The sequence below is a fragment of the Chlorella variabilis genome (genome assembly GCF_000147415.1).
Source record: "Chlorella variabilis unplaced genomic scaffold CHLNCscaffold_3, whole genome shotgun sequence".
NCBI lineage: Eukaryota > Viridiplantae > Chlorophyta > Trebouxiophyceae > Chlorellales > Chlorellaceae > Chlorella > Chlorella variabilis.
In genome coordinates, this window is record NW_005435085.1 from 1,746,445 (window position 1) to 1,766,383 (window position 19,939).

The 19,939-nt window shown below is 68.4% G+C and overlaps 4 protein-coding genes across 4 annotated transcripts in view; 2 read left to right on the top strand and 2 right to left on the bottom strand.

Moving 5' to 3' along the window:
- CHLNCDRAFT_56954 (hypothetical protein) overlaps positions 1-1,834 on the top strand; it is a gene marked incomplete at its 5' end in the record, with an annotated part of 5,971 nt that extends 4,137 nt beyond the window's left edge. Inside the window, 2 exons of the mRNA XM_005850648.1 lie at positions 45-274; positions 619-1,834. Of these exons, the coding sequence (XP_005850710.1) occupies positions 45-274; positions 619-966 (578 nt within the window). The 3' untranslated portion in view covers positions 967-1,834. The remainder of the gene's footprint in view (positions 1-44; positions 275-618) is intronic.
- A 44-nt stretch (positions 1,835-1,878) lies between these two features.
- CHLNCDRAFT_56955 (hypothetical protein) lies at positions 1,879-3,311 on the bottom strand (the record flags this gene model as incomplete). Its single annotated transcript, XM_005850927.1, has 2 exons — positions 1,879-3,045; positions 3,168-3,311. The coding sequence occupies 2 exons, from the start codon at positions 3,309-3,311 to the stop codon at positions 1,879-1,881; spliced, it is 1,311 nt and encodes a 436-aa protein (XP_005850989.1).
- A 347-nt stretch (positions 3,312-3,658) lies between these two features.
- Positions 3,659-13,960, top strand: CHLNCDRAFT_50422 (hypothetical protein; the record flags this gene model as incomplete). Its single annotated transcript, XM_005850649.1, has 31 exons — positions 3,659-4,948; positions 5,155-5,191; positions 5,392-5,494; positions 5,613-5,668; positions 5,902-6,082; positions 6,279-6,358; positions 6,518-6,726; positions 6,925-7,049; positions 7,226-7,365; positions 7,564-7,664; positions 7,886-8,239; positions 8,465-8,584; positions 8,773-8,872; positions 8,996-9,086; positions 9,334-9,399; positions 9,555-9,682; positions 9,841-9,912; positions 10,092-10,159; positions 10,324-10,446; positions 10,636-10,767; positions 10,841-10,849; positions 10,897-11,010; positions 11,092-11,332; positions 11,547-11,617; positions 11,839-11,934; positions 12,075-12,127; positions 12,320-12,404; positions 12,580-12,981; positions 13,146-13,226; positions 13,399-13,710; positions 13,844-13,960. The coding sequence occupies 31 exons, from the start codon at positions 3,659-3,661 to the stop codon at positions 13,958-13,960; spliced, it is 5,157 nt and encodes a 1,718-aa protein (XP_005850711.1).
- Positions 13,824-19,774, bottom strand: CHLNCDRAFT_56016 (hypothetical protein). Its single transcript, XM_005850928.1, has 16 exons — positions 19,487-19,774; positions 19,369-19,423; positions 18,982-19,216; positions 18,653-18,788; positions 18,290-18,406; positions 17,732-18,007; positions 17,422-17,535; positions 17,125-17,187; positions 16,725-16,965; positions 16,294-16,509; positions 15,894-16,056; positions 15,492-15,692; positions 15,030-15,316; positions 14,613-14,806; positions 14,409-14,450; positions 13,824-14,267 (listed from the first exon to the last, which is right to left on the bottom strand). The coding sequence occupies exons 1-16, from the start codon at positions 19,706-19,708 to the stop codon at positions 14,184-14,186; spliced, it is 2,646 nt and encodes an 881-aa protein (XP_005850990.1). The 5' UTR covers positions 19,709-19,774; the 3' UTR covers positions 13,824-14,183.
- Positions 19,775-19,939: the final 165 nt, after the last annotated feature.

Here is a 19,939-nt window from a genome sequence, read left to right on the forward strand (position 1 = left end):
CGCCCCACACCCCTCAAACCCACCTTCGCCCCCCCTCGCCGCAGGCGTGCGGCTGACCATCGCCGCCTCTGCCGCCGCCACCGTGCTGTACACCCCCCTGATCAAGCGCCACCTGCTGGCCAAGAACCTGGTGGTGGCTGCCACCATCGCGGCGGCGCCGCTGGCGGGCGCGCTGGCCGCGGGTGCCGCAGGAGCGGGCCTGCGCGCCGTGCTGGCCCCCACCGCCTTCCTCTTCCTGGGCATCCTGCACCGGGAGATCATGATGGACATCCAGGTCGGGAGGACAGGAGGGGGAGGTGGTGGTGTTTTGCTTGTTGGTGGGGAGGAAAGGAGAGGGAGGTGGTGGTGTTTTGCTTGCTTGCTGGCTTGCCTGCTGGCTTGCTGGCTTGCCTGCTTGCTTGTTTTCCGTCGTTTAAGGGAGGGTGCTGGAGGCTGGTGCCGGGCTGCGCCTGGGGCAGGGGCTGGGCTGCGGCTCCTGCTGCAGTTTTGGGAGCAGGTGCTGGGATGGAGCTGTGTCTTGGCTGGGCTGGCCGCGCTTGTGTGCCTGCCCTCCATCGCCCGCCCCTGAGGCGCTTGGCACGCCGCCGCCTGCCTGCCTGCCTGCCTCCCTCCCCGCAGGACCGGCGCGGCGACGGCGCCTCTGGAGTGCGCACGCTGCCGGTGGTGCTGGGCCCGCGCGCCACGGTGGGCGCCTGCTTTGCCCTGCTGGCGGCCAGCCTGGCGCTGACGGCGCACGCCGCGCTGCATGGCAGCGGCCTGGCCTGGGCCTGGGCCGCACGCCCCGGGCTGGAGGCGCCGCTGCGCGCCGCAGCCCTGGCCCTGGCCTCGTGGAACCTGCTGCAGCCGGCGACGGCCGCGCTGCGCGTGCTGCGCGCCGGATTTGCCCGGGAGGCGGTGGCTGCCGCCGTCTCTCACTCCATGGCCAGCATCTCCCTGGGCACACTGCTGCTGGCGCTGCTGGTCTGAGCCTTGCGGCCTAAACCTGTTCCCGGAGGATATCCCGCCTCTCCTACTAGCCCAGCCCCAGCCGATCCAGCCCCAGCCCAGCCCAGCCTAGCCCTCTCCTAGCCGCCCAGCCCTCTCCATCCCAACCAGGACGGCCAGGAGCCTCGCCTGGACCCAGAGTAGTTGCTAGTTCATCGCTCCCCAGTGGCGGCACCTTATGTACCCAGGACGCCACCCGAAACCCTATGGTTTTTCCTCGCCCTTCCAGCCAGCAGCTCGGTAGATGCAGACTGCACTGCTTTTCTCCACAAGGTGTGGTGCTACCAGCATCTTCTGTCCTCGATCTTTCCCGCCCCTGTTATTTTTAACACATGCCGTTAAACTTCAACACCCATGCTCTCCTATTCCACGAACCAAACCTCTTTGCCTTCTTTCTGATGTGCGCCTGCCTGCTTGATGCCGCCGCTCCGACATGACGATTGCCTGCCTGACCATGATGCATCGATACGACCCCCCTTCCTGCTTCCCCATGCAACCACGCTTGCTACATATCCACACATACCCAGCGCCCTCAGCTGACCACAATCTGTGTACCCATCCCCTCCTTTGCCTCTCTTCCTCACCCGCTCGACCCTCCTGGCTCTGGGCCAGGCTGCCAACCCCCCCTCCAGTTTTTCGTGACGCGCAGCCCTGGCTATGCTCTGTTACAACCAGCCCCTCCTCTGTGCTCCCTATCCCTCCTCCTATGGAGGTCTCCCTGGCCCGCTGTGTTCACCCCGGGTTCTACATGCTCTATGGCTGTTGATACGATGAACTTGCCACCAGTTTTTCCTAACCACGCCTTCAGCCAATTGCTTCTGCAGATTGAGAGCTTTAAAGCTGTGCCAACAAATGCGTCCTAAGCGTAAGCAAACCCGCGCTGACTGGCGCTCGTCAGCACTGCATCAGGCCGCCCTCTCCAGTGTCAGCCGCGCGCCGCACCACATCCAGCCCCGGCCGCACCCCTTGCAGCCGCTCAATGGCTGCCGTCACCGCCTCCTCCGCCGCCCCGGGGTTGGCCGCAATGACCAGCAGGCGCAGGCACGGGCAGGGCCTCGAGTTATCCTCGCCGGTGCCGGTGGCGGCGGTGGCGGTGAGGGCCTCCAGCAGTGGCAGGAGCTCTGCCGCCTCCAGCTTGTTGCCAGACACATCCAGCTCTTGCAGGAGGGAGAAGGTGCCCGGCGTGGCGAGCTGCTGTGCCGGCGCAGCCGGGGCCAACGAGCCCGCCGCGCCGCTGCTGCCCTGGCCGCCGCCGCCAAGCTTGCAGTCGTGCAAGCAGAGGGCTGAGAGGGGGGCCGTGGCCAGGGCCGCTACCGCTGCCGCGCCTGCTGCGTTTCGACTCAGATCCAGCGCCAAGCCCGGTGCTGCCGCTCCTGCGTCCTGCTCCGTCCCCTCTGCCGATCCTCTGTTGCCCAGGGCTTCAGCCAGCGCCGCAATGCTGCCATCCTCCAGCCCGCAGGCGCACAGGAGCAGGCTGGACAGCTGCGGCGCGGCGCCTGCAGCCAGCGCTGCCGCAAGGGCCGCGCCGCCCTGGCAGCTCAGGGCGTTGCCGCCCATGTCCAAAACAGCCAGGCCCCCCGGCAGGGCTGCTGTCAGCGAGGCCGCCCCCTGCGGGCCCAGCGAGCAGCGCTGCATGTGCAGCTGCTGCAGGCGCGCCGCGCCGCTGCTTCCCAGCGAGGGCGCCAGTGCTGCTGCCCCCTCTGCGCCCAGCTCGTTTCCATCCACCCGCAGCACACGCAGGCTGGGAAGCGCGCCCTGCTTCAGGGCCGCGGCCAGCGGCTGCACGCCGTCGGCGCCTTCCAGCCCGCATGCGGTCAGGTCTAGCAGCCGCACGCTGCTGCAGGCGCCGCCACAGCCCTCCAGCAGCGCTGCCAGGCCCGCGCCGCCCAGGCTGTTCTGTCCCAGCAGCAGCTCGTGAAGGCCGCCGCCGCCGCCGCCGCTGCGGGCTGCCATGGCTGCCGCCAGTGAGGCGCACCCTGCCGCCGACAGACCCTTGGCCTCCAGGTTGAGGTGCCTGAGGGAGAAGCTGGCAGCAATGCCAGGCGCCAAGGCAGCCAGGGCCTGCAGAGCGGGGCCAAGCGGCGCAGAGCGCGCGCCCTTCAGGGGCTCACTACGGGCTGCCGGTGCATTTCCAGCAGCAGATGCAGCAGTGGCCAAGCAGAGACCTCCAGTTGCATGCCCACCTCGTCCCCAAAGCTCCTGTTGCCGAGGTCCAGGCTGCGGAGCGTGGTGTTGGCGGCCAGCGCGCGGGCAAAGGCGGCGGCGGCCGCGGAGCTGACGGGGTGGCTGCTGACAATGAGCTCCTGCAGCGTGGTATTGGCCTCCATCGCGGCTGCAAACCGCGATGCGTCTTCATCCGTGAACCGGCGGCCGCGCAGCAAGCAGAGGGTTGTGCATGTGGGGTCGTTCCTCTCCAAGCGCTCCACCAGATCATCGATGCCCCTCTGGGCCGCACCCCACACCATGGCTTCAATGTGCATGCATGTGCAGGGAGTGAATTGTTTTGAGTAGGGAGCCTGGTGAGCTGGCTGCCACACGTTGCATTTTAGAGCCCCTTGGCAACTCACCAGCACTCTCCATCGTGCAAAGGAGGCACAGACGTTCCGTTCGGTCACCAGGCAGAGTGATCAGAAACAAAGTTCCTGAAAATGTGTTGATTGCACCGCCTGTGTCCATGAAGCGCAAGCGCGCACCCAAAAGGGACGTGCCCAGACCCGAGGAACGCAATTTCCTCGCGCCGCCAGAGCACGACGAGGGCGGCGGCGGCGACGGCGGCGGCGGCGAGGGGGTCGACTGGGCGGCTGGGGAGGCGGGCTTGGAAGACAGCGATGACAGCGAGGGCTACGCGTGGCGTCCCGTCAAGCGCGGGCACCGCCACCGGCGGCGACGACGGGTGCTCGGCGGCGAGGAGGATGGGCCCCTGACCGTCGCCGTCCAGGCGGCGCCGCCGGCGGAGCAGCGGTGGCGTTTCGCCGAGCTGGCGGTTGAGTGGCGGGAGGCTGGCTCCTCCTCCAGCCAGCAGCGGCTGGAGCTCGAGGACGGCCAGCTGCGGCTCTGCCTGCCACCAGACGGCGGCGATGTCAGGGTGCACTACCAAGCCAGCGGCGGCGCCCTGTGGCTGGGCGCCACCGCTGCCCCTCCCGCAGAGGGGGAGGCCCTGCTGCTGCTCCTCAAGTCTGGCCACCTCAGCTGCAGCGTGCCAGCCCTGCCAAGCGGCGCCAGCGGCAGCGCCAGCGGCAGGCTCCACCTCAGCCTCACAGACAAGGCAGCGGCCGATGCGGCAGAGCACGCCGAGGAGCAGCAGCAGCGGCAGTGGCACCGCCAGCTGCTGGCGGTGCTGCGCTGGCTGCTGCCGCAGCTGGATCCAGAGCAGGAGCTGGAGCTGCAGTCCCCTCAGAAGCAAGCCGAGCTGCTGGCCAGCCCTCTGTGCAGCCCACGGGCCGCCGCCGGCGCTGCCGCTGCGGGCTTTGGCAACCCCGCCGCAGCTGCAGGAACAGCAGCCGCAGGGCTGGCTTCGCCTCGCAGCCCCGGCGCCGCCGCTGGCGGGGTGCCTGGGGCGGCTGCGGGCTTTGATGTGTCAGAGCTGTATGCAGCGGTGAAGCCCACGGGGCGGGAGCCCGAGCTGCCGGCGTGCGCTACGGCTGCCTACCTGCTGCCCACGCTACGCCGCTACCAGGCGCGGGCAGCCCAGTGGATGGTGCTGCGCGAGCAGGGCTTGGTGGCTGCTCCAGGAGAAGCAGCAGCAGCGGCAGCGGCAGCAGGGGGCTCACAGGCAGCCGATATCAAGGCGGAGGAGGGGCATCAGGCGCGGGATGGGGCCGAGCCACCGCTGCACCCGCTGTGGCGGCGAGTGCCGTGCTCGGCTGGCGGCGGCGACGGCAGCAGCAGCGACGCCGGCGCCTGCTTCTTTGTGAACGCATACAACGGAAGGATAAGCCTGGAGCGGTTCCCGGCGACGCCAGAGGTGAGCAGCAACGGCTGGCGGCTGGCCGGGTGCAGGGGCGTGGGAGGGCATGCCCTGCCCGCTCGCCTCCCTACCAGCCCTTGTGGTAGCGCCTGAGCCCAGCCCCCATCACCACACATGCACCACCGCCTCCCCCAACACACACAAAGACACACCTCACGCATGTATGCACGCCCCTTGCCTGCCGCCCCCCCTTGTGCTTGCAGGTGCGGGGAGGGATCCTATCGGACGAGATGGGATTAGGTGCGTCTGCGCCTGCTGGGTGGGCAGGGCGCAGTGGAAGGCCAAACAGCTGAGCTGTGGCAACATTGTGTTGGGGCCAAGGCGTGCAGCTGCAGACGCCCGCGGGCCGCGTCGGGCGTTCTGTCCTTGAACAGGACCTGGCACAGCATGCCTCCCCATCCCCACCCTCACTGTGCCTGCCACCTGAACGGGCCTTGCAGGCAAGACCGTCGAGCTGCTGGCATGTATCGCGGCCCACCCCTACACCGGCCCACCTCCCACCTTCCAAAAGCCGCAGCAGGGCGGGCAGCGCGGCAGCAAGAGGTGGGTGCACGGGTGTGTGGGGTGGAGGCGGCCGCCTGCCTGCTGCTGGGTTGATTGCTGGCTGGCTGCTGGAAGAGCCAACACGGCCCACAACTTGCCGTCCCGCTGCCCGGCGAAGGAGGGCGGCGCGTGTGGCGTGCCTGTGCGGCGCCACCTCAGAGGAAGGCTACGAAGGTGCGACTGCCTGCTGCCTGCCGCCTGCTGCCCTGCACAGCCGTGTCCTGTTGTGCCCAGGCGTTTGCCCTGCCCTGCCCTTGCTGCCATGCTGCCGGTGGCATGGAGGCCCCGCCCAGCCACGACACCGCCGGGTGTGCGCAGCGCTGCTGCGCTGCAGCCGGGGTGGCCCCTCCCTATCAGGTGCACCGTTGTACTGCCACTGTACCGCTTTGTACCGCATCGTACCGCAGGCTTGTGGCTCCAGTGCGACTCATGCGACACCTGGCTGCACGCCGCCTGCTGCGGCCTGCGCCGTGCGCCCCCCGGCGACTTTGTGTGCGGCGGCTGCCAGCGCGCGGCGGCGGCGGCGCGAGTGGCTCAGGACTGTGGCGCCACGCTGGTGGTCTGCCCCACCCCCATCCTGCACCAGTGGTGGGTGCGGGGCTCCGGGTGTGGCACCATCCAGGGTGCCACTGTCTGGTGGCAGCAGCCTGGGAGCAGCAGCCGACAGCTGGGGGCGCCTCACTTTGGCCGGGGCTGGCGCTGCTGCTTCAACACACCTGCACCGCCGCATCCCCACTCACCGACAACGCTCATCCACATGCGCGAGGGCTGCTGTGCTCCGCAGGCGGGACGAGATTCTGAGGCACATCAAGCCCGGCGCCCTGAGGCTTCTGATTTACGAGGGCCAGCCGCAGCCAGGGGCGGGTGGGCAGCCGCAGCGCCAGCCCTCCATCCAACCGGCCAGGCAGCAGCAGTGCCCTCTCGGCTGTTGCCCGCCTCTCCTGCACCCTACCCCACTGCCGCTTTGCCCACCGCACACCCACACCGGGCTGGGTGCCCCCCTGCTGCCCACCTCCTGCGCAGGCGCCGCCTCCAAGGTGGTCACTGCTGCTGAGCTGGCGGCGGCCGACATTGTGCTCACGTCGTATGATGTACTGCGGCGGGACGTCAACCACTGCCCCGACGAGGCAGAGCAGGCGGGCGCGGGGCGCAGCCTGCGGTGGCGCAAGAAATATGAGGCGAGTGGGGCGGGCGGTTGGGCATATGTGGGTTTGCGAGCAGCTGGTTGTGAGGTGATGGTGGTGGCATGCCACTAGAGGGGTGGTGATGGTGGGTGGTGGTGGGACAGGGCAGGCCATCAGGAGGAGAGGCGTCAGCATCACGCCTGGGCCCTTGACAGCTTGGCACAGCGCAGCCAGCGTGACCTCCGTTCCCGTAACAGACACACACGCACACACACACACACACACTGCGCCGCCGCTCTGCTTCAGGTCATGCCCACGCCGCTCACCCGCCTGCGCTGGTGGCGAGTGTGCCTGGATGAGGCGCAGATGGTGGAGAGCAGCACAGCTAAGGCCGCTGAGATGGCCCTCAAGCTGCACACGGTGCACCGCTGGTGAGCGCATGCGCCGAGCCAGCCCGCCCAGCTAGCTGCAAGCCTGCTGGGGCAGGGCGGACACCGGCGCCGCCCTGCTCCTCATCTCCCACCTCGCCCTCCTGCCTTCTCCCATAAACCCTCTCACGCTCGCTCGCTTGCCTGCCGTCCCACCGTTCTGCCTCCTCACCTGCCAGGTGTGTGACAGGCACCCCTGTGTCTCGGAGCCTGGAGGATATCTATGGGCTGCTCGCCTTCCTCCAGGCCTCGCCCTACAGCAACCGCCACTGGTGGCAGCGCGCCGTGCAGCAGCCGTACGAGGCGGGCAGCCGCGCGGGTGAGGCCTGGGGTGGGTGCATGGGGTGCAGGGAGGTGTGGGGGGTGTGGCTGGCGCCGGGCTGGCGCTGGCGAGTTGGGTAGCATTGAGCGAGCATGGAGGAAATGGCAGGGAGGCCCTGCTGCCGCGGTCCAGCGCCGGTGCCTAGGCAGCAGGGCAAGGCTCATGGCGCACCCTGCTCCGGCCCGGCGGCTGCAGGCCGCGCCCGGCTGCTGTCGCTGCTGCGCCCCGCGCTGGGCGGCCTGCTGTGGCGCTCCTCCAAGGCTGACGTGGCGCACGAGCTGGGGCTGCCGCCACAGGTGGGGCGCAGGCTGGGTAGAGGCGGTGCGAGGGGAGAGGCTGGCCGATGCCCCTGCCGGCTGCTCGCTGCCACCAGCTGGCTGACCCTGCCACCGTGCTCCGAGTCCCTACCAGCCGCATCACTCCTCGTCTCCCGACCCCCCACCTAACACACACTCTCTCCACCGGTCCTGCCTCCCCACACTTTCCCCCTGGGTCTGACCCCTGGGTCCGCCTGCAGCATCACCACCTCAAGAGCCTGCAGATGTCGGCCATCGAGCGCCACTTCTACTCGCGCCAGCACCAGGAGTGCGTGGCCAAGGCGCGGGCGGCGCTCTCCTCGCAGCTGCTGGCCGCAGCCACAGCGGCCGCAGCGGCGCACGACGGCGTCGCAATTTCGGACAGCCGCGAGGCGGGGGCTGGTGCTGCTGCGGCAGCAGAAGCGGGCGCCGCGCCAGCGTCCCCGCCCGCGGTGCGCTTGCCGCCGGCGGCCACGGCGGCCGCCGGGTTTGAGGACCGTGCGCTGACGCGGCGGGAGGAGGCGTCGCTGCTGCACCCGCTGCTGCGCCTGCGCCAGGCGTGCTGCCACCCGCAGGTGAGAGCCTGGCCTGGCCTGGCCTGGCCTAGACTTGCGCAGTGTGTTACAGCTTTCCGCACCCAAGGCGCTCACCTTTGCCACCTGCCAGACCGCTGGCCTGCCGGCCTGCCCGCATGCTGCTGCTACGGTGCTGCCTGCACCCTCGTGGCGGGCCAGCAGGGCAGGCATTCTCCTGGCCAGGCTGACAACGCCTGCGCTCCTTGCCCGCCAAACGCACCGCAGGTTGGCGGCGCGGGCATCCGAGCGGTGGGGCCGGCGGGGCACAACAGGTCTCCCATGACGATGGGCGAGGTGCTGGAGGTGATGCTGGCAAAGGCGAGGGTGGAGGCGGAGGATGCTCAGGTGGGCCTGCTTGGCTGTGTGTTGTGCGTAGGTGCATGTGTGTGCCTCGGGCTGGTGGTTGGTGTGGTGGTGTAAGTGGAGGGGAGGAGGTCGCGGTTGTGCTATGAGTTGCGACGGATCCAGGCTCCGCTGCTCCCACCCGGCTCGCCCTGCCCACCCACGCCGCCCTCACCAACCCTGCCCCGCAGCGCCTGCTGCTGGCCAGCCTGAACGGCCTGGCGGGCCTGCTGCTGCTGCAAGAGCAGCCGGTGGAGGCGGTGAGGGCGTACCGAGAGGCGCTGGCCACAAGTAAGCGGCTGCCTGCCCACCTGCTGGCTTGCCCATCTGGCTTCGTACCCCCCCCCTCTCTCTCTCTCTCGCGTGCGCGCACACACACAAACACACACATGGCTGCTGTGCTCGCACCTGCAGTTGAGCAGAACAAGTCGCTGATCCGTGCCGACAAGCTGCAGCAGCTGCACACCCTCACCAACCTGGCCGCTGTGCTGGGCCCCGAGGGCAGGTGGGCGTGGCCAGCGGGGAAGGGCTGGCCGTGTGTGGCTGCCCCGCGATGCAGGCTGTTGGCGAAGCAGCAGCATCAGGCTGCCCGACCGCTGCCCCAGGCCAACGACTGGCTGCTCTGGTCTGCTTGGTGGAAGGTTGTTGGTTGGGCGCCGGGGCTGGCCCTGGGTCTGCTTTGCAAGAAGTGGGGGAGGCACCCCTCGTGTGGAGGGCCTTGAACACCCTGCCAGCCAGCCTTGCACCTGCAGGAGTGTGGAGGGGGCTGCTCCCACACTGCGGGACGCCTGGCTGGAGACGGAGGCGCAGGAGATCCGGTACGGCAGCAGCTGCCAGGCAGCTGCCAGGCAGTTGAGGTGGCCTATCAAACAGCTGCCCCTCGCTGTTTTGCTGCCTGTCGCTGCTGCCCGGCCGGTATCGGTTGTTAACATTGTGCTGCTGTACTGCTCTATCCTGGACCGCTGTACCGCAGGGAGGAGTACCTGGCAGAGTCGTTGTCCCGCCTGACGGATGCGGCGCAGGAGGTGGAGGAGGTGCAGCGTCACGTGCAGCGCTGCAAGGCCCCGCTGCTGCAGCATGTGTCGGCGGCGGAGGCGGAAGGTGGGAGGCCAGTGGTGCCCTGCTCGCCGCGCCGCCAACGCTGGCGCATCCACTCTGCCCTGGCCGCCCGTCCCTGCCCAAAGCCTCGCGCCCTTGTCACGCACGCCTCACCCACACACCGCCAACACACCGAGCCCTTAAACCCCCTCCTATCGCAGAGCTGTTAGCAGGCTGGTACATGCGGGGGGTGGCGCTGATTGTGGCGCATGGCCGGGACCACCACACCCAGCGTGAGCTCAGGGAACCGCTCCCTTGCTTGTGTGGTACCCACCACCCCGCGCCCACCACTGCACCATTTCCACCGCCGTGACATTCGCCCCATCCCATTTAGTGCCCTATCCCATCACTGACACTCTGCTTCTTTGGAGCCTTTGCCTCATATCATCCACACGTCACCCTCTCTCTGCAGGCGCTGTGGCTGAACGCATTAAGGAGCAGGTGAAGGAGGAGACAATGTACCTCAGATCGGTATCCCAGGTGGGCGGTACAGGCTGGGCGGTACAGGCAGCAGTACAGATGGACGGTGAGGGGTGGGCGCAGTATGGGGCTTTCAAAATTCTCCCATCACCCTCCCCTCGCACCATGCACACATGAAACCGCCTCACCCACCCGCCCGCAGCCGCCGCCCCGCCCCCCCGCAGAATGCCGCCTCCATCGCCTCCCGCTTCCGCGACCTGCACGGCCTGGAGCTGGCTGTGAAGCAGGAGGTGCGGGAGCTGGGCAGGGCGCAGGCGGAGGCCACGCAGGAGCTGCAGCGCCTGCAGGTGAGAGAGAGAGAGAGAAAAGGGGCAAGCAGAAGGGTGGGCTGGGAGGTGGTGGTGCCGGTGCCACCCCAGCGGTGGTATGGTAGTGTGGTTTGTGTGCATGCGCGCGTCGAGAGTGGTCAAGGCGATTGTTTCGTCTTGGCAGCCTGCCCGCTTGCCTGCCAACCCGCATTGATGTTGATTCTGCAGGCCGCATGCCGGGCGCCGCCGCCGGCGCTTGTGGAGCTGGCGGCGACGTGCAGCCGGTGCCGCGCGGAGACGGCGGTGGCGGGGCGTGTGTGCCGCCACTGCAGGCTGGAGGAGCTGTTCTGGAGCTGGGAGGTGGGCCCGCCTGCTGCCAGCCTGCTGCCAGCCTGCTGCCCGCCTGTGTGTGCCTGTGTGTGCCTGTGTGCAGGGCTGGGAGGTGTGCTTGCCCGGCCTGCCTGCTGCCTGTGTGCTGCCTGTGTGCAGGGCTGGGAGGGTGGGGCCTGGGCCTGCCTGCTGTCCGTCCACAACGCCCGGGGCCCCGCGCACCAGCTGCAAACTACAATCTGCGCGGGCCTGTCGCCACCAGCAGCCCAGGCAGTCTTGAGAAGGGGATATTCGGGCGGCCAGCGCAACACGCTCCCCTTGCATGCCCCCCTTGTGCGCGGCCGCCGCGTGCAGGGGCGTGCGTTTGCTCTGTATTCAAAGGCCCGGGAGGGTGGGGGCCGGGTGACGGCGGATGATGCCATCCGCCAAGCGCAGCAGGCGACCCTGTTCAACCGCGTGGGTCGCGGCGGGCTGGGGGAGGCGGCTGCGGAGCAGCTGGGCGGCAGCATTGGCGATGCCGGCGGCGAAGACGAGGAGGGAGGGCACCACCTGCTGCTGGGGGCGGGGCGCAGGGACGATGCGGTTGCCAAGACAGGTGCCGGGGTGCCGCGTGCTGCTGCCTGGGCTGGCGTCGGCCGGCTGCAGCTGCCCGGCGCTGCCCTGCGCTGCTGGCGCTGCGTCGTGCCCTTGTGCCCCACGTTCTCCCGTCTGCCTGCCTACCTGCCTGTCCTGTCCTGCCTGTCCTGCCTTTGCCTGCCCGACTGACCATGCGTGCACACACCTGCCTGCCCTGCCTGCCTCACCTGCAGAGATTGTGCGGCGCCCCGGGGATGCCGAGAATGTGCTGCGCCTTCTGCTGCACCAGCTGAGGCTGGTCAAGGTCCCGCAGGAGGCGGCAGGCAAGCGAGAAGAAGCTGCTGCCGACGCCGCGCCGCTTTGCTGCTCCCGCCATGCCGCTGCTTCCACAGGGGCAAGGGCTGTGCGTCGGTGGTGCCACCTTTCCATTCGTGCTTGTAGAACTGAAGGCTGAGGCTGTTTTCTGTTGTGCCCTGCTTGCTCTGCGCCTGGCACTGCTCTGTACCACCCCGTACCGCAGCGGAGAAAGATCTGGTTATGACCGCGGGCAAGGCGCACTTGGAGCTGATGGAGCAGTACCGCCGCCTGTACCTCAAAGCCCGCGCACTCTCCCTTGCCCAGGTGGGTGGCGTGTGGGTGGGTGGTGCGGGTGCCTGCTCCCCTCCCTCCATGCCCTGCCCACAGCGCCCGTTGCCAACGACCTTCCTTCGTGTGTTTGAAGGATTGGTGCATCGCACCATCCCTTTCTTTCCTTCCCGCAGCGCCAGCGCCTGTATGCAGTTGATGAGCTGGAGCAATGCACGATGCGCATAAAGTGAGCGCGGGCGCTGAGAATCGACGCTGTGATGTGGCTGGCGCTATGCTGCTTGCTGCGCTGCCGCTGCTGCTGCCGCCCCCATCCTCCGACACCTCACCTTGCAAGCCTGCAACTACACCCTGCAACTCCTCCTATGCACATTGTAGCATTCACACCCACACCACCACCGCAACACCCAACCACCTGCAGGCTGCTGAGCGACAATGAGCTGCGGCTGAAGGAGGGGGAGGAGATCTATCGAGTGTATGAACACGAGGTGCCGGTCCGCAGCACGGTGAGCTCCAGCGGTACCCCGCTACAGCACCTCTGTACTGCGCAAACTAGCCGGCTGGTGCGCTGCGCTTGTGCCTGCGCCTGCCATGCCAACATCGGTGCTCACTGGTTTGGCTGCCGCTATGCTCACTGATTGTATGTACTGCTGCTTTCCTCAATGCTCGTGGCTGCCGCAGGAGCTGTCCAATGACAAGGCCTCTGCTGAGCTGGAGCTGCATCGCAAGCTGGGCACGCTTCGCTACCTGACAGGCATCAAGGCTCGGGAGGCAGCCAGGGCCGCTGCCGCTGCTGCTGCCGAGGCTCAGGTAGCTGCGGCGGCAGAGGAGGATGCGGCAGCAGGGCCGATGGGGGATGGTGTGGAGGAGGCAGGCACAGGGGCGGCAGGCAAACACTCTGTGGCGCCTGCAGCTGGGGCTGGCAGGGGAGAGCCAGGCGTGGACGCAGGTTTGCCCTGCCAGCCAGCAGCTTCAGAGGCGGGCACGACAGCGGCGGCGCGCGGCTTGGTGGCGGCGGCAGCTGGCGAGGAGGATCGCGAGGATATCTGCCCCATCTGCCACGACCGCCTGGGGCAGGAGATGGTGAGGCGGCGGGCTGCTAGTACCATGCCAACCGAATCAGCCAAATTCCCTGCCCTCCAGATTTCGCCAGCCCTCTGGCCGCGCCATGACACGGCCCCTCTGACCCATCACACCCACACATGCACCACAACAATCCCTTCCCACTCTTCCCGCCCCGTCCACAGGTCATGCTGGCATGTGCACACCGCCTGTGCTGCCGGTGCAGCGTGGCGCTTCAGGAGCGGCTGCCGGCGGGCCAGCCCAAGGTGTGTGCGGTGTGTGTGGTGTGGGGTTGGGGATGGGGGGCAGGCCACGAACTGTGAGCAGGCACCTCCGGCGTAGCGCCACTTCCTTCTGTTGAACCTGTCCAGCCTGCCTGCTTGGCCTGCCCGCTGAGCTCCCTAGCTGAGCCAGCTTGCCCTGGCTGTCCTGCTGCAGGCCAGCCGCCGCATCGAGTGCCCCGTGTGCCGCACCCGTGTGCCGGTCAGCGATCTTGTGTACATCGATGCACGGCTGGCATCCCCTGGGGGCAAGGTGCGGCGCAGGAGCGGAAGGGGCTGCTGCAGGGCCTGTGGCTGCTGCAGGGGCAGTATGGGGCACCGGCAGGGCATGCGACTGGCTAGAGCATGCAACTGGCTGATGGGGGGCCGCCTGCTCACCGCCTGTGCTACTTGCGAGCTACAGCGGGCGAGAGGTGAGGAGGCGGAGGGCGAGGGCGACATAGAAGTGAAGGGATCGTATGGAACGAAGGTGAGCAAGGCTGCTGCCCAGCTGCTGGCTGTCAAGCTGCTTCTCTACTCTCTGTCGATCTGCCAGCCGGGGACACCTGGAAAGGGGTGGTGGCCCCTGCCATGTGTCTGCTGGGTGTGGTGGGGGGTTACAGTGTGGGGTGTTTGAGCACCGAACAAGTTTGCAGCAGGGCAAGGCAGATTGGGGCATTTCAATGGCCACCTTCTGCTGGAAGGGCATGCAACGGGAAAGTAGAGGGGAGGTCTCATGAAGAATTGGAGCACTTAAAAGAAACAAGCAGGGCGTTTGTTCTGCCCTTAAGAAAAATGCCTGGCGTGCACAGGCGAGCCATGAACTCGCTGCCTGGCAGTCCTGCTGCTGAAAAAGAGAGTTCATCGATGGTTTGGTTGTTTCATTTGTTGGGGTCTGCGGCAATGTTGATAGAAGCCCGCTCCGCAGGCTTCAGCGTCACTTGCGCTGCCCTCAGCGCCACCTCAGTCCTCCATATCGTCTGCCTCGCTGTCGTAGTCATCATCCGCGGCAGCGCTCAGCCGCAGCTTCTTGAAGCTCTTGCGGCGCTACGACAAGCAGGGAAGGGGAAAAGGCCAGGGAGGGGCGGTGTCAGCAGTTGGCCGGCAAGCGTGCTCGGCCTGCTGAGCCCTTCAGCAAGCAACCAGTTGCCTGCCTGCCTGCCTGCCGTCTGCTGAGGCCGGTCTCACCTCTGCATCTGCTGCGCGTGCCGCCGCCGCCGCCTCGTCAGGCTGCACGTCACCAAAGGGGCAGAACAACTAAGCCTTCTAAAGACAGAAAGCGACAAGCAATCTCCAGACCGAAACCACGATCCCGCCCACCAGCTGCCAGACTGGCTGCCCCTAGCCACGCATCAACCGCATGCCACGCTGTGCGGCAGCAGCCCCGCCCACCTGCACCGCGAAGGTGAGGCCTCCCGCGCCCGAGGCGGGTGCATCCACCACCACCTTGGAGTCGTCTGGAAGCTCCCCCGAGATGATCATGCGGGAGAGAGGGGTGATGATGGAGTGCTCCAGCCAGCGGCGCAGCGGGCGAGCACCGTACATGTGGTCGTACGACTGTGCCACCGCATAGTCGAGGGCGGCATCTGCGGGGAGGGGAGAGGGCGAGGCGGGGCAGGGGAGGTGAGGGAAGCAAGGGAGCAGAGGATGGCGCACGGGAGGGAAGGAGGCTGCCTGGAAGCTGCTCCCGACGAAGCAAACACATGCCTCGCCGGCAGCCGGCACCCAAGCCAGGTGCTGGCCGGCGGCTGTTTGTTGTTCCATTACTTATCAATCTAGTTTCCAAATCGTCGTTCTTATTACGCCCACCTGTGAGCTGCATGGTGATGGCTCGGTCGCGCAGCCTGGTGTTGAGCTCGGCGGCCTGCAGGCGCGCCACCTGGCGCAGCTGCGCCGGCGACAGCGGCTCGAACTGCACCACCTCGTCGATCCGGTTGAGGAACTCGGGGCGGAAGTGGCGGCGCACCGCCTCCATGACCGCCGCCTTGGCCTGCGGGCTGTTGCCCTGCTCCAGCAGGATGGTGGCGCCCAGGTTGGAGGTCATGATGATGAGGGTGTTGGAGAAGGACACGGTGCGGCCCTTGGAGTCGGTCAGCCTGCGAAGGAGGGACGGTCAGGGAGGGAGGGAATTGTGCGGGGAGGCAAGGACGGAAGAGGGGAGGGGCCGGGGTGGGAGAGAGGAGGGGCGTGAAGGGCAGAGACGCGCGGCGGGCGGGCCAGCGGGAGGGCCGAGAAATGCAGTGCCCCACGCCCGCAGCGCCCCGCGCGCACCTGCCGTCGTCCAGGACTCCCAGCAGCAGGTTCATCACGTCTGCGTGCGCCTTCTCCACCTCGTCAAACAGAACCACAGAATAGGGGCGCCGCCGCACCGCCTCGGTCAGCTGGCCGCCCTCCTCGTGGCCGATGTAGCCGGGGGGTGCGCCGATCAGGCGGCTTACGGTGTGCTTCTCCATGTACTCGCTCATGTCGATCCTGCATGGGATCGCCAGCCAGCGGGGAGGAAAGCGTCGGCCCACGACAGCTCCGTCGCGCTGCCAAGCGGGCAGGCAGGCTGGGCAGGGCCGCGGGCGGCGGGGGCGTGTCTGCCCCCCGCCCGCGCCTCCCCGGCCCGGCCCCAGCAAAGCGCCTCCCCAGCCCACACGCCGCCGCCACCGCAAGCTCCCAGCCGCCCACCTGATCATCATCTTCTCGCTGTCGAACAGCATGGCAGCCAGCGCCTTGGCCAGCTCCGTCTTGCCCACGCCCGTGGGCCCCAGGAACAGGAAGCTGCTGCCGCGGTTGCGCGCGCCCAGGCCCGCCCGGCTGCGCAGCACGGCGTCCGCCACCGCCTTGACCGCTGCATGGGCAGGAGGGGCAGGGGAGGGAGGGTGAGGCAAGGGGCCCAGGGAGGGGGTTGCAACGGAAGGGCAGCAGAAGCTGCCGGCTGAGCCTTCCGCTTCCCTGCCCGGACGACCAGGCATGCACGGGATACGCACACAGGCCAGCAAGGAACGCGGGCAGGCACACGCTGCTGCCGCCGCCGTCGCCGCTGCGCCCGCTGCGGCTGCGGCTGCGGGTCGGCGCCGCGGCGCACCTGCGTCCTGCCCCACCACCCTCTCGTGCAGGTAGCCCTCCAGGTTCTGCAGCCGCTCGCGGTCGCTGGCCTGCAGCTTGGTCACGGGGATGCCGGTCCACTTGCTGACCACCGTGGCAATCTCCCCGGGCCCCACTGTGTCGCTGAGCATGCGGTCGGCCTTGCGCGCCTCCGCCTGCTTGCGCCTCAGTAGGTCCTCCACCTCTGCCAGCGCGCCTGCACCGCACAGGAGAGGGAGCACGGCGGGGGACGCGGTCGTTGCTCAGTAAGAGGAGGGAGCATGGGCAGGGCAGGGGCAGGGCTGGACAGGGCCGGAGCAAGCCCTGGAGGCTCCTCGCGGCGCGAGCATGTCGCCGAGCAGGCTGCCAGGCTGCCGCGCCGTTGCGCGGCCTGCGCCGCCGCGCGGCCTGCGCCGCCGCCCCCGGGCTCACCATACTTGATGTCTGCCACCATGGCCAGGTCCATGCAGTTCTCGGCCTGCTCCAGCCGGATCTGCAGCTCCTCCTTCTTCTTGGCCAGCTTCTTGATCTCATCCAGGGCCGCCTTCTCCGCGCGGTACCGCATCTGCAGCGGCTTCAGCTGGTCACCCAGCTCCCCAAGCTCCCGCTGCACCTCCGCCAGCCGCTCCCTGGACTGCTTGTCCTTCTCCTTCTCCAGAGCCTTCTCCTCCACCTGCACGCGCGGCGGCAGCACGCGCCGGCAGCGGCAGTGGCATCGTCAGCAGCAGCAGCCAGGGCAGCGTCGAGGGGCAGGCGCAGCCGGGGCATGCCGCATGCAAGGGCTGGCCATGCCGCCAGCATGCCTGCCGCGCATGTCACTGCCCGGGCCCACCTGCAGCCTGATGAGCTGGCGCTCCAGCACATCGATTGCCTCAGGCTTGCTCTCCAGCTGGACCTGCAGAGAAGCACGCCACACACGGTGAACACGTGCGGAGGTGCGCGCGGCATGCACTCACCACACGCAGCCGCTGATCACGCGCTGTGGGCGCCTGCGTGCTGCGCACGGTGCACCCGGCGCCAGCACGGGCGCGTTCTGCGGCGGCGGCGCCCCAACACCGCACCCCGTACACCTGGCTGGCCGCCCCCGGGTTCCTGGCCCCCATGCGCTCGAGCTCAGCCTGGGACCTACCTGGAGGTTGGAGCAGGCCTCATCGACAAGGTCTATTGCCTTGTCTGGCAGGAAGCGGGAAGTGATATAGCGGTCTGCCAGCTCAGCCGCCACCACCAGCGCACGGTCCGAGATCTGCGGGCAGGGGCCAGGCAGGGCGCGGGAGCAGCAGGGCGGGGCGAGCGAGGCAAGCGGAGGGGCGGGGCCGGAGGGAAGCGCAGCGGGGGCAGGCACACGGAAGCAGCCCGGGCCGGCTGCCGCTGCGGGGCCAGCGGGGCACGCAGGGCAGGGGAGGCAGGTGCGGGCGCGTTTCTGCGGCGCCGCGCCTCACCTGCACGCCGTGGTGGCTGGCGTAGCGCTCCTTGAGGCCGCGCAGTATCTGCACGGTGTCGGGCACGCTGGGCTCGCCCACCAGGACCTGCTGGAAGCGGCGCTCGAAGGCCGCGTCCCGCTCCACGTGCTCGCGGTACTCTGCCAGCGTGGTGGCGCCCACCAGGCGCAGCTCCCCGCGCGCCAGCATGGGCTTCAGAAGGTTGGCCGCATCCATGGCGCCCTCCGTCTTACCCGCGCCCAGCACCAGGTGGATCTCATCGATGAAGAGGATGACCTGGCCGGGGGTTGGAAAGGGTGGAAAGCAGGGAGCGGGGTGGAAAGTCGTGGAAAATCAGCAGCTTCTGACCGCCGGTTGACCAGCGCGGGTGCGCAGCCTGGGAGGCCGGCGGTCAAAACCAGGCACCCCGCCGCGTGGCCGTGTGCGTGCCTCCCCGCGCTCAGCGCGGCCCTGCCAACCAGCTGCCCCCGGGCCCCCATCCAGTCCTTCCCGGTCCTGCACACGGCTTTGCACGCGGCCCGGCATGGAGAATGTAGACAGAACACTGCCCTCCCTCACCTGGCCCTTGGCATCCGCCACCTCCTTGAGCACCGCCTTGATGCGCTCCTCAAACTCGCCGCGGTACTTGGCGCCCGCCACCAGGCTGCCCATGTCGAGCGAGATGATCCGCACGCCCTGCGGGCAGGCAGGGAAGAAGGAAGGAAAAAAGAAAGTAAGAAAAAAACAGAAGAAAGAGGTCGGCTGCTTGTGTGTGGGCGCCTCGACACGCCCCGCCAGGCCAGCTGGCTAGCCAGAGGCGCGGCCTGGCTGTCGGCCTGGCCACGGCTGCGGGCTGCGCCCGGTCGAACCAGCGCCGGCGGCGGCGCTGCAAGCCGCGCTGCGACAGGGGTGCAAGCGACGCTGCGGCAGCGGCTGGCTCACGTTGAGCGTGGCTGGCACGTCGCCCTTGACCACTCGCTGCGCCAGGCCCTCGACAATCGCCGTCTTGCCGACGCCGGGCTCGCCGATCAGCACCGGGTTGTTCTTGGTGCGGCGGCACAGCACGCGCACCACGCGCCTGCGGGGACCAGAGGGGACGGGAGCGGTTTGACTGGCAGGGCACGAGTGGGAGCACTGGGAAGGCAGGCGGCGGCCGGGCTGCTGCCCCCGGGGCCGGCCGGGGCAGGCGCCTGAGGGCAGCGTCAGGCCCGGCAGAGCGGCCGCTGCTCTCTCCTTCTCGACTGCGCAGCGCAGCGCAGCGCAGCGCGCACCTGATCTCCTCGTCCCGCCCAATCACCGGGTCCAGCTCAGCGGCCTTGGCCGTTAGGTCGATTCCATACTTGGTGAGAGCCTCAAACTGGGTGTCCGCCGTCGCGGAGTCGACGTGCGCGGCGCCCCGCCCCTCCTCCACCGCCGCCGCCAGCTGGGCCTTGTTCAGCCCCGCCTCGCCCAGCGCCGCCGCCACCTCCCGAGCATCCAGGATCGCCAGGAACAGCACGTCGGCGCCTGCGGGGGAGGGGGAGAAGGGGTGGGGGCGGCTGGGGTTGATGGTGAGAGAGAGGCAAGCTGGGTGGGCCGTGATCGGGGCGCCGCAGCGGCGCCCCATGCTGCCAGGCACTAGGCAGAGCCACGGCAGCTGCCCCGCACCCCCAGCCTACCCAGGAATGAGTCGCCTTTCTTCTTCTGCAGCTTGCCCGCCGCCTGCAGCGCCTTCTTCAGGTCTGCGCTGATGTAGACGTCGCCGCCGTCGTCGCCGCTGATGGCGGGCAGGCGCACCAGCTGCTTGCGCAGCACGCGCAGCACGCTGTTGAGCGCCTCGGCGGCGGCGCCGCCGCCGGCCTGCTTGCCCAGCGCCGCCTTGGCCACGCCCTCTGGGTCCTCAAACATGACCACCGCCACGTGGAGGGGCGTGATCTGCTGGTGGCTGCTCTCCTGCGCTAGCTCCTGGGCTGCATTCAGGATCTCGGTCACCTTCTGGGTGAACTTGCTGGGGTCCATTCTACACCTCCTGCCTCGCTAAGCGACTGCCAAACACACGGGAGGCGACGCCGTCTCTGCCAAAGTGCGCTTTTGTTCCTGCATGGGCGAGGGGACAAAACCACAGCCTGTGTCCACAGGAGGGCGCTGGCGCAGTGTATTGGGCTGCCATGCAAGCCAGATTTGGGATGCAGGGGGGGAGAGATGGCGAGTGGTGCCGCCGCCGGCGCTACCATCTCCCCGCCCTCCAGC